General features: G+C 48.1%; 1 protein-coding gene across 1 annotated transcript in view; it reads left to right on the top strand.

The window, feature by feature from the left end:
- Window positions 1-15796, top strand: part of LMX1A (LIM homeobox transcription factor 1 alpha) — a 168273-nt gene that overhangs the window by 102720 nt on the left and 49757 nt on the right. Inside the window, exon 4 of the mRNA XM_047782979.1 lies at window positions 13570-13802. Within this exon, the coding sequence (XP_047638935.1) occupies window positions 13570-13802 (233 nt within the window). The remainder of the gene's footprint in view (window positions 1-13569; window positions 13803-15796) is intronic.

The following is a 15796-nucleotide window of genomic DNA, read 5'->3' on the forward strand; positions in this document are numbered from 1 at the left end:
TGCACTCTCTACTCATTCAGCTCACTGGGGTGCTGCTGAAGGACATGGGAGACACTGGTTGGGCTGTTATAATCTCTCTTATTCCATGATCATTAACTGAGCCTCAAACTCTGGCTGGTCCTCTCAAAAATCTTAACTTTCTCTGTGGTCAGGGGTCGTTGCTGCTCCTTCTCTGGCCTTGGTTTCCTTCCATTTATAAAATGAGAGGAGAGTTGGAGTGAGCTCTTGGGTCTGACTGTTAAGGGCACAAGGCAAAAATACGGGCATCTCAGTGTAGGTCCTAACAGGGGGTCAGCAACCTCAGTGAGAAGCAGTCATCTGAGAACTGAAGTGATACAGGGAAAGGGTCTGTTCCAAATATTTGTCAGATAATGTCAGCATTAACCAAATAGCAACTGTTGGCTCTGGCCGGTCAAATACGGAGCTGCCGACTTCCTGAACATATGCTGGGTGTTAGGCAGTGAAAGTGGGTGTTGGTCAGCATTGGTTGGCTGATGTCAATATTTACCTTGGGTTAGGGTAGACCATAGCCATGGCCGCCTGAATGAAATGTACCCTGTTTCTTCTCAAGTATTTGTCCTTTCGTATTTGTCTGTTGGTCTCTTCTCCAATAACATATGAAAGACGGTGTTGAAGTTTGATTTAATTTGTGATAGTAATGAAGAATGGAGCCTTGATGGGCACATGAAGTTCTGTTTTTGGCTCAGTTGGCTGTCTTGAAATAAATGATCTTATACAAATACTCACATGGGCAGACATGTTAAATTGATTTCAATAAAGGGGGTTAATAGCTCTTTCTCACTGAGAGCAGCTAGTATGTATTGGCTCCTTCAAATACATTATCTTATTTAATCTCCAAAACATATTGTAAGACAGGTTTTTTGTTTTTTGTTTTCCTTTCTTGGCCGTGCCCACAGCATGCAGAAGTTCCCAGGCCAGGGATCAAACCCAAGCCACAGTAGTGACAACAGCAAATCCTTAACCACTAGGCCACTAGGAAACTCCTATCATAAGATAGATAGGATCTCATTTTATAGATAAAGAAAGTGAGGCTCCAAAAGAGTCTGTAACTTGCTCACATCCTCAAAGGTGGAATCAAGACTTGAATCCAGGTTCTATCAGACTTCAAAACCCAGGCTCTTTCCCACTCTGTCCTGCTGACTCTGGAACCGATGATTTGTGAGAACAAGAAAAGTACACCATCCACCATTTCAAGGTAAAAGCTGCCCATTGCCAGTAACATTGCCCTCAGGGATGAGCCGTGTGTGTTCCCTGCATTTCTCGGTGAAGCCAGTGCCCCACGGAGCCTCTGGGAGGTGCAGACATCACACTTAGCAGTTCCCATCCTATTGTATGGTCCTTCTTACAGCTCCCCAGGAGCCTCCAGGAGACAGAGGCTCTGATTGGCTCTGCCAGCCACTTATTGTTTTCCATTTTCTCCTCACTGCAGAGTCTCGAGACTGTCTCCTATAGAAGATCCTGCCACTCCTATTGTCCCCGCAGACTTTCCCACCGCCCCAGGCCCACGGGCTCAGTTGCTTATTGTGGTGGTGTTGGCTCAGCCTCAAGGACAGAGACCTTGAGCCAGCTGACAAGGTTGCTTGTGTCACTACTTCTAAGGCCACAAGCCATGCTTTTGGTTCCCAATACTTTTGAATGCTCTTCTCTCTCACCATCTCTCCTTCTTTTTAGCCACATGGTCTCCCAGACTCCCAGCAGCAGATTTTCCCCGACAGACAGTTTTGGCATATGGCCAACCTCTGTCTCCCTGCCTGGATGACCTCAGTTACCAAGTCAACATGGCACTTAAAGCATGCTGCTATGCTGCCCCCTGGTGGAGAGGGTGGAAACTGAGTGGTACGCAGAGTACGGTCTTCTTCCTAAAGAGTATGTATACAAAGATCCTGTCCTACTTATTAGACCAAAAGGCTCATATACCTGATTAAAACCAGTGCTGTCAGTGCCTGTGGAAAGGTGACATGATCTTTGGTTGTCTGCTGTCCAAAGCTAAAAGTGGCTCTGATTTCTTGCTTTTTTTTTTTTTTTTCAGGGCTGCACCCACGGCATATGGAGGTTCCCAGCCTAGGGGTCCAGTCGGAGCTACAGCTGCTGACCTATGCCACAGCCACAGCAACACAGGATCCAAGCCATGTCTGCAACCTACACCACAGCTCACAGCAACACCAGATCCTTAACCCACTGAGTGAGGACAGGGATCAACCCCTCAACCTCATGGTTCCTAGACGGATTCGTTTCCGCTGAGCCATGATAGGAACTCCTGGCTCTGATTTCATATTGTGGTGGGAAAAAACCATGACCATTTGGCCTCAAGTTGGAATTAGGGTTTTTTGAGTGCTTATTTTATTTTTCATCCTTCCATCTATGGCATGGAGGTTTTGAGAAGTTCCCTTTGAGGTCTGCAGTTCTCTGGGGGAAGGTTAATGAAGATCTCATCTTTCCAAATATATTCTTGGTTCAGGAACCTCCTAAAGTGTCATAATGGGGGCTCCATTATGGCACTTTCATGGGTCTCAAAGCCATTGACGTGGGTTCGCTCGAGTCTGCCATATTCTTCAGTATTCCTGTGTATGGGATGTTATGTCATCAGCCTAGAGGGTAGATGTGGGGATAACACACCATCTAGTGTCTGGTTTTTAGAGTATGATGCGGCAGGAAGCGGGGAGAGAGTGGAGGGAGCCATGAAAAATTCAGATGTATTGATACTAAGAAGAAAATTAAGCCTCAGTTAACCTCTTGGATTTTTCTCTGATCCAGAACAAGAATGCATTTCGTCCAGCTATGCCAGAACTGTTAGTTGGGTAAATGCAGACAAATCCCGTGTGGATAGGCTACATGCAAACCCTAGCCTGAGGCCATTAAAAAAAGTGGGAACTCAGACCTGGGTTCCATCACAGTATCAGGACTGGACCCCATGTCCACAGCCAGTACCACTGAAAAGCTGATTGCTGACTTTCTTGCACTGTTTGTTTGTTTGTTTGTTTGTTTGTTTCTTTCTTTCTTCTTTCTTTCTTTCTTTCTTTCTGTCTTTCTGTCTGTCTGTCTGTCTGTCTTTCTGTCTTTCTGCCTTTTTTTTTTTTTCCTATTTCTTTGGGCCGCTTCCTGCAGCATATGGAGGTTCCCAGGCTAGGGGTCGAATCAGAGCTGTAGCTCCCGGCCTATGCCAGAGGCACAGCAATGCAGGATCCCAGCCGCGTCTGCAACCTACACCACAGCTCACGGCAACACCGGATCCTTAACCCACTGAGCAAGGGCAGGGACCGAACCCGGGCAGGGACCTAACCTGCAACCTCATGGTTCCTAGTCGGATTTGTTAACCACTGTGCCACGACGGGAACTCCTCTTTCTTTCTTTCTTTCCTTCCTTCCTTCCTTCCTCCTTCCCTCCCTCCCTCCTTCCCTCTCTCCTTCCTTCCTTCCTTCCTTCCTTCCTTCCTTCCTTCCTTCCTTCCTTCCTTCCTCCTTCCCTCTCTCCTTCCCTCCCTCTCTCCCTTCCTCCTTCCCTCTCTCCTTCCTTCCTTCCTTCCTTCCTTCCTTCCCTCCCTCCTTCCTTCCTTCCTTCTTGTCTTTTTAGGGCCACAGCTGCAACATATGGAGGTTCCCAGGCTAGAGATCTAATTAGAGCTATAGCTGTTGGCATACACCACAGCCACAGCAACTCAGGATTCCGAGCCTCATCTGCGACCTACACCACAGCTCATGGCAACGCCGGATCCATAACCCATTGAACAAGGTCAGGGATGGAACCCTCAACCTCATGGTTCTTAGTCAGATTCATTTCCACTGTGCCACAACAGGAACTCCTCTTGTGCTGTTTACAGCCTTCGTCCTCAATGGTTTGTCTCAGTCCTTCTCTTTCCCTGCTCCTTTATCTCCTCCTCCTTCTCCAAGTCTCTGACATTAAGATTGTCATCTTTCTCCTTTTTTTTCCTGTAAATTTCTCTCTGATATTTCATATCTAGCTCTTTTGCTCCATCATCATCATCATCATCATCATCATCATCATAGTTACTATTTTATTGAGGATTTATCAGGTGCCAGGCATTATGCCAAATGGTTCTAGGGGCATCAGTTCAATGAATTCCTCTTGGGACACTATGAGGCAGGTCTTTTTATTACTCCCACTATATAGGTGAGTAAACTAGTGCTGCCATAACCTGATCAAGAGCACATAGTTAATAAGTGGTGGTGGAGGGACTTGGATCTAAGTTTGATCGCACCATGTTGCCTCCTTGTCCTGCTCTTTCTACAGCTCAGTCTCTATGGCTGGGCTTCCTTGGGTCTTTCTGGGTCCAGCCCCACTGGCCTGCCTTTCTGTCTATACCTTGAAAACAGTGACCCACCAAATTCCCCAGTGAATGGCAAGAACTGTCTTGCTTCCCAGTCTTTTTGGGATCAAGTAGACTCTTGGCCATGGTGGTGCTGGGTCAAAGACCATTTCCCAGACCCTGTTTGTTCTGAACCTAAATCCATAGAGGACAGACCTCTTTCTGGGATCCCATTAGATCCTTTGGGGCCCAAGCTAGGTAACCTGAAGGGATCAACTTGGTTCCTAACCCCTGCTTTTCATCTGCACATGGCAGCAGAGTCTTGGAACCCCCTATAAAGCCACGGCACCTCCAGAAAACCTCTCATGAGCTGAGGCGGCGTCTTAGCTGCTTGATCTTCCTATTTATTTCTCCTGTGGAAAGAGTGCTGGAGAGAATATGTAAGAAAGAGCCTCTGGCATTCCTGTTGTGGCTCAGCAGTAAAAAACAAACAAACAAACAAACAACCCAGCTAGTATCAATGAGGACAAGGGTTTGATTCCCGGCCCTGCTCAGCGGGTTAAGTATCCAGTGCTGCTATGAGCTATGGTGTAGGTTGCAGACATGGCTTGGATCCTGCATGGCTGTGGATGTGGCTGTGGCTGTGGTGTAGGCCAGCAGCTGCAGCTCCGATTCAATCCCTAGCCTAGGAACCTCCATATGCCGTGGGTATGGCCCTAAAAAGCAAAACTAAATAAATAAATTAATTAAATAAAAAAGAGCCTCTGAATCAGCCATCCCAGAGTCTCTCTCTCATGCAAGAGATATGTCACAAACCATGCTGGGCTGAAATGTGCTGAGGTTCTCTTTGAGCTCATAATGTAGTTCTATTTCTTACTCCACAAAGTTAGTGATATAATGTATATAAGAAACACCACGGTTCCTGGCACCCAGTGAGTGTTGAATAAAGACCAATTTTCTTTTTTTCTATCTTCTACAAGCTTCTTTCTCTTTGTAGTAAAATAATTTGGGGGATGAAATATATTCCAGTGGTGAACACCCCAACATTTAGAAGGTGGGAAGTTCCCATTGTGGCTCAGTGGAAATGAATCTGACTAGTATCCATGAGGATACAGGTTCAATCCCTCGCCTCACTCAGTGGGTTAAAGATCTGGTGTTGCTGTGAGCTGTGGTGTAGGTTGCAAACACATCTCAGATCTGGCATTGCTGTGGCTGAGGTGTAGGCCAGCAGCTACAGCTTCGATTCAACCCCTAGCCTTCGAACCTCCATATGCCGAGGGTGTGGCCCCTAAAAAGACCAAAAAAAAAAAAAAAAAAGGAAAGAAAGAAAAAAGAAAGAAGAAGGTGGAATGACTTTTTCAAGACATAAAGCTGGCACCAACGTCCAGGTGTCCACACGGTGTCCTGGCACATCACCATCCTTCTGTTGTAGCTCCTGCTGTGCAGGGTGTGCTGTGGCTTCTGGAGGCCTGGCCTCTGTCCTGATCACCATGGGCCTGCTCTCTAGGAGTTTCTCAGGTGTCAGGCTTTCATGTCTGCTTTGGAAACAGTCTTGTCTCTTCAGCAGCAGAGGAGGATCCCCAACCGTGTAAGCAAAACATGAATCACAAAAATGGGAGCGAATTAAGAAATGATCCAGCCTAGGGGGTTGCAGATGTGCCTTAGGAGCAAATTGCTTTCTTCCAACAAAATCTTTTCTAGAAAAAAAGTGTAATGTAAATCCTTTCTGAAAATACATATGTATTTTACAATATAGATAGAAAGAGAGGGATTATGTGAATGGTTAGTGTTAGCTGGTGTGTATTTATGTGTATGTTTTGTGTGTTTGTGTGTCCTTATATACGGTATATATATGGTATAATTTCTTTTGACCTTAGCTGTATATGTATCTGGGGGTGTGTGTGTGTGTATGTAAATTTTATACACATGCAATTTTGGAGCTCCAGTGGCGCAATCAGTTAGCATGCGGTACTTATATGTATATGTATGTGTATATATATATATATATATATATATATATGTGACTTTATGTACATACTTGTATAACTGTGAATGGTATGGTTCTGGAAAATACCTTGTTGGGAGAATTCCATAGCAAGGAAGGGCCTGTCGTGCTGAAACACTGTCTGGAGACCTGGATTTAGGTTCGGGCAGAGGGGCCTCTCTGGTTGAAAGGTGTGATATAGGAGGCATGGGGAAAGAGACTGACTCCTTCCGCAGCCTCTAAGTTCTTGATGTAACACACTGATCTAGGGCAGTACTTTTTCATTAAAAATAAGAAAACTGAAGCCCAGGGAAAGATGGTGACTTTTCAGAAGCCCCCAGCTAAAAGAAGAACCCTTGGGCCCAGGCCTTCCTACACCAAGTTTTGTGCTTTTTCCTCAAATTGGGTCACTTTTCCTTTGCCCCGCTGCTTTCCATGGCACTGAATATAGGGCAGTTACAGGCAACGCGGCTTCCCTTGTGTTATCTTGGTACATTGTGGTGGGAGGATGTGCTTTGTCTATGGCGTGTGCTTTGTGGCAGCCCCACCAGCAATGCATCCCTGGGTTCATTTCCTGGGCCCCTGCTGTGCCCTTTGGAGAGGACATCATGCCAGCATCAAAGCTGGGAGGAATCATCAGAAGGATTCTTGCTGCTAAGGAGGAAGTGTCCTCTTAGGATAGGGCTTAGGAAACTCTTAAGCTCAGAGAGCCACCTTTGGGGCAAAATTTTTTTTAAAAAAAATCCACAAAATGTCAAGAGACAGAAATGGGGCCATAAAGGTGACTGAAAATCGTGCTCTGCCATGTAGGTCACAAAATTCTCATGCCTGCTCTCATTTAACCCTCAGTAATCCAGGAGTGTAGGCATCATTGTTGCCTCTTATATCTGAGAAAATGGAGGCTACAAATAATTAAGTGATGAGCTCAATTCTCGCTGACTGCTTGGAAGTGGCAGAGCCGGCCAACTCCAGCTCTCTCACCAAAACTGCAAGTTTTGCATCTTTAAGCTTGTGCCTGTACAAGAGGGGTAAGAAAGGCATGGAATGGAATTTCAACCTGCCTCTGCTTCCCTGCCTGGTAGAGAGAGCAGGAAAGGGGCCAGAGGGAGGAGGAGAAGGGATGGGCAGAGAGGAAGGGAAAGAAGAGAGGGAAGATTTGCTGACCTTGAGCCTAAACCAAGCGGATGGGGCTCTGCTTTGGGCTAGTCCCCTCCTACGAACCCCAGATACACCCTCAGCAGATGTGGCTATTTGCTCAGAGCCTGCTGCCTGCTGGAGAGTGTGAGCTCCCTGAATACATAAGACAGGTTGTTTACCACCCTGTCCCCATGCCTGCTCTGGGGAGGATGTGCCGTAGAGGGAGGAGAGCCCTGATGGAGGCCGTAGGCTCTGGGGCAGGATCTGCATGGGAAGCTTTTCCACCAGCTAGATCCCAGCATTCCTATTTTACAGGTGAGGGAATGAGATGCAACAAAGAGATAAAGAATCACTTGAAGAGGAAGTTCCCACTGTGGCTCAGCAGTAACAAACGCAGCTAGTATCCATGATGTGGTTCCACCCCTGGCCTCACTCCATGGGTTAAGGATCTGGCATTGCTGTGAGCTGTGGTGTAGGCTGCAAACTCGGCTCCGATCTAGTGTTACTGTGGTTGTGGTGCAGGCTGGCAGCTGCGGCTCTGATTCTCCCCCAGCCTGGGAACATTCATGTGCCATAGGTGTGGCTCTAAAAAAGACAAAAAAAAAAAAAAAGAATCACTTGAAGAGCTTTCCAGGGTAGGTGAATTTTGAATGGTGGGCCAAGTTGAGAGTTGCTCTCTATGCCTAAAAGAGCTGGACATTTCTGGAAACTATGCTGAGCTTTCCAGGGCACAGCCAGGCTGCCAGGCTCTGAACCCAGAGCAAGGTCTCATTAGCATTCAGAGAGGGAATTCACCGTGGGGGCCACCATCCAGGGCATTGGGCAGAGACAGGCTGTGTTTTAATTACGACCTGGACTTTCGAACAAATCCTTTTCTCTACTTGTCTGAGCCTTAGAGAAAACAAGTTGTGGGAAGTGTGGAGTCGGCAGCTGGGTCCACAGTGGTACCCGTACAGCTGTGTACACATCTGGCACACAGGTGGCGGGACTGCGTGTGCCTTTTCTCCTTGGGTTGCCCTGGGGTGAGTGAGGGTAACAAGAGCCAGAACAGTAAGGTGAGGTCTACCTGGTCTTTATCCAAAGTGGGGCAGCCGATGGGGAGGATGGAGAGAAATAGGACTGCCCCCTGCTCCCTTGTCTGTGTCCCCACCAACCAGGACCATTTCAGGATTTGAGCCCAGACAACTCCTGCCAATTCCTCTGGCCGTTCCTGAGTCAACACGGTGGGATTTCTTTGTTGAGCTCACCCTAACCCTCCCTTCTCCAACTTGGGGGAAAGTTTTGGAGTGGGGGATGAAATTAAGAAGGGAGGAGGAAGAGGAGGAGATTAACAGGGTTGGAGTTAGACAAGCACAGATGCCACCACCTGCGGCTGTGGATTCTTGAGAGCTTGTTGACTCCTGGAAGCGTTTGCCTAGAGTCTGTTTAACAGTTCATTCCAGGGGAAGGGGAGGAGAAGGAGGGCTTGGGGACAAAAGGCCTTTGACTGGCTCCTGTTAAAGCAGTGATTAGTTTGCTCAGGTTGGCAAACAGTGTCTAGGGACTTTGGGGCCAGGGAGGAATTGGGTGGATTTTCTGTCTGATGTACAACATCCAGCATGGGGGCCGGGAGTAAAGGCAATTGTTCAAGGGCCTGGTGTGCCCTGAGATTCAGACGTGGAGAGCAAAGGCACGAGGGGCAGCTGGAGGAAGGAAGAAGGCAGGGACAGGGCAGGTGGTACCTGGAGTTCTGTTTGGGGGGCTGTCACATACCTCGTTAGTGGTGAAAGAGCCACGCTAGCCCTTGACCTGTCCTCCAACCTCACCCCCCTTTCTGAAGTTGAGAGGCAAGGGGAAGGCATGCCAGGATAGGTGTTTCTAATGCACTTCTGATGGCCAAGGGCAGGAAGCAATGGTGTTGGGGCCCAGGGTCTGGGTTAAGAGTGAGACTGCCTGTGTGTGTGTAATCCGGAGCCATGCCGGGTCACCTGCAGGCTGGCCTCTGTCCAGGGAGGCTTGTTCTCCAGTAGATTCACAGGAGGTGGCTTCAGACCCTTCTCCAAGCCTTGGCTTCCTTCACTCAGAGACTTTGAATGGCCTCCTTTTCTCATGCCAGTTCCCTCCCCCTTACCAGGCCACCCTCAAAACTCTTCCCTTCCTCCCAGAAGCTTCCAAGATAAACATGCTGTGCACGTGGAGTGTAGGCTTAGCCATCAACCAGTACAGCTTTAGAGCTGAGAAGTGATTAAATATCATAAACAGACTGTGGCTTCATGCCATTTTATTTTGTATTCCTGAAACAGTGCTTTGTAGCCTTATATTCTGTTTTTCAAAGTTAAATCCCTATGGGTTGACATTATGTATCTGTTTGTTTCTTTGTGTGCTGTTTCTCTCCCTATCATGTGATCTCCAGGGAGGATGCAGACTTTGTTTTGTATCATTTGTGCCCACATTGGTGTCTGGCACATAACAGACACTCCACATGAACTTGATTATAAACATTATCTCCATGATCCCCGCTATGGGAATTTCCTTCCCCATCTCTGTTAAGATACAGGGTATCTGGTGTAGGGCACGATGGATGCTTCTGAATTGATGACAGAATGCATGAAAAAACTAAATAGGGAGTTCCTGTCCTGGCACAGAGGAAATGAGTCCGACTAGGAACCATGAGGTTGTGAGTTTGATCGCTGGCCTTGCTCAGTGGGTTAAGGATCCGGCATTGCCATGAGCTGTGGTGTAGGTCACAGACGCGGCTCGGATCTGGCGTTGCTGTGGCTCTGGCATAGGCCAGCAGCAACAGCTCCAATTAGACCCCTAGCCTGCGAACCTCCATATGCCACAGGTGCGGTGCTAAAAAGACAAAAGACAAACAAACAAACAAAAGACTAAATAAGTGAGAGAATGTGCAAGTGTGCTTTTGAGATGGGCTTAGCCATACTGGGGCCATCATGGTGGACAGAAAAAAATGCTCTTCAGTTCCTTATATTTCTAGCTCCTGCCGAGGTGGGGCTTGCAAGCAGAGCAAGGTGCCTTCGGCTCCCTGGAAATCCTGAGTCAGCTTTGTCTGCCTTGATGAAGCAAGGAGGGATGTGGAGCTTCATGGGACACTCTGCCCCTGCTCAGCACTATCCTCTTCCTTACACCACCTTTCCAGATCCAGGGACCACTCTGATATTCAGGGACAAACAGAGTGTTTGAGAGAGATACCCTCCACCCCACTGCACAACTACTTTAAATTTTTTAATTTTTTTTGGAATTTTTTTTTTTTTTAGGGCCAAACCCACAGCATGTGGAGGTTCCCAGGCTAGGGGTCTGAATTGGAGCTGCAGCCGCAGGCCTACACCACAGCCACAGCAATAGCAACACCAGATCCAAGCCGCATCTGCGACCTACACCACAGCTCACCGCAATGCTGGATCCTTAACCCACTGAGCAAGGCCAGGGATTGAACCTGTGTCCTCCTAGATGCTAGCCAGATTCGTTTCCACTGAGCCATGATGGGAACTCCCTGCATGACTGCTCTAAAGAAAATAACTCTTTATTTTGGAAATAGAAAAATGAATGCTACAATGAATGAATCCCAGAGATATTTTTAGGGTCTGTTATTTCTTTTTTCTTTTTTTTTTTTTTTTTTTTTTTGGTCTCTTTGCCATTTCTTGGGCCGCTCTTGCAGCATATGGAGGTTCCCAGGCTAGGGGTCAAATCAGAGTTGTAGCCACTGGCCTACGCCAGAGCCACAGCAACGCAGGATCTGAGCCACATCTGCAAGCACACGGCAACACCAGATCCTTAACCCACCGGGCAAGGCCAGGGATCGAACCCGCAACCTCATGGTTCCTAGTCAGATTCGTTAACCACTGAGCCACGAAGGGAACTCCAAGGGTCTGTTATTTCTGTGCTTATGCCAAAGGCTTTGACAAAGGCAGTTCTGTTATCATGAGGCAATTTAAAAAAGAAAAAGAGAAACCAAGAGATCTGCTTTAGATGTTAGTCTTTCACGAACTATCCTGAACTCTTACTGATCTGGGGTGACTGGGAAGAGAAGGGCCACTTTTACTGGGAACCTGCTGTGTGTCAGCTCCAAGGCTGGGCTCTTTGCACATGTTGTTTCACAACAGGTGAGCAGGCGAGATCCACAGGTCAAAGCAAATAAACTTTTGTTGAGTACCCGCCATGTAGAAGTGGTTGCCGGGCATATAAATATTCCACAGGCCTTGTTCTTGAGGCTGTTGGCAAGATAAGTTATAAACATGCGGAAGTTGAATAATAAAGTAAGATTAAACTGTTTTAAGTCAGCTCTAGGAAACAATGATCTTGGGACTTTGGGAGCTGGACTTTGGTGTCTGGCTTCACGTCTTTCACAATAGCTAGGGAAAAGAGGTGCAAAGGGGAGAAACTGTGCCTGAGGTTTGTCAGACAGCTGTCCACAGAGTGGTTGGCAGAGCCCAGGACTCCAGATCCACTATATTTTGTACAGCTCCAGATAACTGGCCAATGACCAGCACAGACAGGACATGGTGAATGTGTTCAGAGGGGATGTGGTGGCTCTAGAGTGGGGCAGGGAGGTCTGGAAGGATTCAAGGAGAAGGTGGGAGCTTCTGTGTCCTGAAGGGCGGCTTAGATTCAGGTGGATTAAACAGAGAAGGAAGGAGTTTGCAGGAGGGTGGTATAGCATCAGAAGGCCCCCAGAGGTAGGAAATCGGGAAGGCTATGTGCCGGTGCTTCCTGTCTCCAAGCTGTGAGTCTGTCCCCTTCTGTCTGGCTCCCCTGCTGCTGCCCCAGCACCGCCCTTGTCGCTGCTCAGCTGCTCTCCCTCACTCACTCTCCAACACCACGTCCCCTCCACCTTTCATATGGTGAAGCGTTCATTTTCCAAAACAGGCTCTTATTGTGTTAAAATGGGTCCGGGACTCCCTGTTGCTTGTCAGATGCTGTCTAGACCCAGGGTCCAATCCGGTCATGACTTGCCTCACCTTCCACCTTTCTCAAGGCACCCGGCCTCCACAGGGCACCCAGCATAGCATGCACTTGGCACAGCTTCCGGCCTTCGCATAGGCTATTCCCTCTGTGGGGAATCCCCACTCCCACCCCTTTTTGCCTGTCAACCTGCCCATCTTTCTGTCTTCATTTGACCTAGATTGACTGAGTAGATAATAAAAATGCACCCACCCACACACACACACACACACACACACACTGACTTCCTGACAGTTGTTTCCTCTTCTGTGTTCCCGGAACCCACTACTTTAGTTATTCGACATGTCTGCCTCTCTAATCAGCCTGAGCTCATTTCTGGAAGGGTTTTTCTTTTATTCACCCTTATATCACTAGTACCTACAATTCACCTTTATATCATTAGCACCTACCATCTCTGCCTGGCATAAGTGGACATCCTCTTCGTGGTTGCTGGAAAGTAAGTGAAATGAGATAAGAATTAAGTCCTTAGAGCTGGGCTGAATCCACTGAAAGTCAGGCTGAGAAGTTGAGAGTTTCCACTGTGGCTCAGCGGGTTAAAAGTATTCAGGAGGGCGATCCCTGGTCTTGCTCTGTGGGTTAAGGATCCAGCATTGCTGCAAGCCGCTGCAAGCTGCGGCATAGGTTGCTCGGATCCTGCGTTGCTGTGGCTGTGGCGTAGGCCAGCCACTGCAGCTCCAATTCAACTCCTAGCCTGGGAACCTCCATATGCTGCAGGTGTGGCCCTAAAAAGAAAAAAAAAAGTTGAGATGCAGTTTATCTCTCAAAACCTAGGTTACACTTCAGAATTCCCTGGGGGGTTTATTAAAAATTCAAATTTCTGGAGCCGACCCTTTTGCATGCTGCTGGGCATGATTATTATCATTTTGTTTAAATAACCAGTCCCCCAGGGATTCCAGGCAGCCTGCCTGACTCCAGTCTGTAGCACATCCTTTGAGAACACTATGCCATGGGCCACACCAAATACACCCTGGCTTTTAGCTCACACTTCTTCCAGTGCCTCTCAGTATGCTTTTCTTAAGCCTCTGAGAGAGTAGGTCTCAAACTGAATTATTTGGTTCAACCTCCTCAGGGAATTAATCATCTGGATTTAAGCCTATTTCATTCCAAGACTCCTTGCCCCAGTTCTGGAAGTTCTTCTTGTGGTTGACCTGGGCCTCAGTCATCTTTCTCACAGGCTTTGCTTTGCTTTCTTCCCTGCTGCCAGGCTGTTTGCTGTCAAATGTGGGGGCTGCTTTGAGGCCATTGCACCCAACGAGTTTGTTATGCGGGCCCAGAAGAGCGTATACCACCTGAGCTGCTTCTGTTGCTGTGTCTGTGAGCGGCAGCTGCAGAAGGGCGATGAGTTTGTCCTGAAGGAGGGGCAGCTGCTCTGCAAAGGGGACTATGAGAAGGAGCGGGAGCTGCTCAGCCTGGTGAGCCCGGCAGCATCAGACTCAGGTGAGTGCCGTGTGGTGGGTGGGAGGGTTGGAGGGGGGTAGGAGAGTGGGATGCAGTGGCAGTCTGCCTTGTTCTCTCCTTAGAGAGCCAGTCCCAGGGCAACCTGGTCCAATGGTGAGGCTGTGCCCTTCATTCCAGGAAGTTTCCTTGTATGCTTGGAGTAAGCACTTATCGGTCAGGTATTGCCATGATGATGCTGTGTAACAACTTAACCCCCAAATCCCATGGCATACCACCATAGATGCTTCTTCACACATTCACAAGTCTCTGGGTTAATGGAATTGACTCTACTTGACACCGAAGGCCTTCTGTCACCTGGGCTCTGCTGAGAGCTAAGCATAGCTCTGGGCTGTAGACTGAGTTCACATCTGCTCTATGGGGTTCATTCTGAGGTCCAGGGTTGAGAAGTAGCAGCTACAGGGTGTGGTCTCCTGGCAGTGGCAGAAGTGCAAGAAGGCGTGCTCAACCATACAATCGCATTTCAAACCTCTGCTCATATCATATCTGTTCCTATTTCACTGGCCAAATCAAACTAGAAGATGAAACCCAAAGTTGGGGGAGGGGCAGTGCACTGTACCATGAAGCCTTGACAGGGGAGAGACACATAAAACTATTAATGGGAATGATGAATTAGAACCAGTAATTCCATCTGCCATAGTTTCTGAACTACTCTAGTCCTTGTTTTCTCCTTGACAAGTAGGAAAACTGGAATCTATCTGAGACTTGGTGGGTCACATAAAGAAAAGTCTAGAATATACTTGTTCCACCCACCCAAGACTTACCCCCTGCTCCCTGGAGAGGGGAAAGAGAGGGGATGGCAGACATTCAGAGACTTTTTATTTATTTGTTTATTTATTTATTTTAGGGCTGCACCTGGGGTATATGGAGATTCCCAGGCTCAGGGTCAAATCAGACCTAGAGCTACCAGCCTACACCACAGCCACAGCAACATAGGGTCCAAGCCATATCTGCAGCCTACACCAGAGCTCATGGCAATGCCAGATCCTTGACCCACTGAGCGAGGCCAGGGATTGAACCCCAGTCCTCGTGGATACTAGTCGGTTTGTTACTGCTGAGCCACAATGGGAAGTCCAGTTGAGAGACATTTTAGAGCGGGTTTCACAAGGCCAGAGAAATGAAAACTTCCCAAGTGAAGCATGAAATGTCTTCCAGTCTGTCTGTCCCACAGGGCAGTGCTGGTCTTAGCCTGGCCTCCTTTCCCCACCCAAGAATCTGTGAGATTGAATGAGGCGATATCCATGTGACCTGAGTTCTTGCCATTGCCAATTCCAGTCCAGTCCCAAACCCCCTAACACGGCTTACAAGGCCTCTGGCATCTCACTCTGCCTGTCTCTTCAACCTTGTGGGGAGCCTCCGAACAAACCTCCCCTCCCGCAACTCGACACACATCCCCGTCTCACACTCACTTCCACATCTTCAGAGTTGATTCCCTCTCTCCTTTGTCTCCCTAGCATATACTTTCAGCTTCTTTCTAGGGCCTACCCCACTGAGGAAGACGTATTCCCATGTGCCGGGTGAGTTTACCCTTAACCTCTCCTGCCGTGACCCTGATCCCACTTGATGGGGTTGCTTGTTTGGCTGTTTGTTGTTCTTGCCAGAGTGCTAACAAAGCCCCAGGAGGGACTCTGCGTGTGTTTTTAACCACCGTATCTGCAGGGCTTAGCCTGGAACAATGAGGGTGCTTGATAGCGTCCGTGTTAAAGAATGAATAAACAACATGTAACAGGAGCCCCGCCTGCAGTGCTTGAGGATGGAGCACGGGAGGCTGTCAGGTGGGGGCCTCAGTCTGGCTGCCCCACTTAGATCTGTGTGACTTGGGCCAGTTTCAGAACCTCTCTAAGCCTCAGTCTCCAAAACTGTAAAGTGGTGATAATCATGCCTACCTAATAGTTTTATTGGGGGGGAATAACAGAGAATTGTAGATAAACGCTGATGCTTACCAAGTGCCTGCTGGTGTTGGCATCCTCATCGCA

Source organism: Phacochoerus africanus, chromosome 6 (genome assembly GCF_016906955.1).
Source record: "Phacochoerus africanus isolate WHEZ1 chromosome 6, ROS_Pafr_v1, whole genome shotgun sequence".
NCBI classification, from domain to species: domain Eukaryota; kingdom Metazoa; phylum Chordata; class Mammalia; order Artiodactyla; family Suidae; genus Phacochoerus; species Phacochoerus africanus.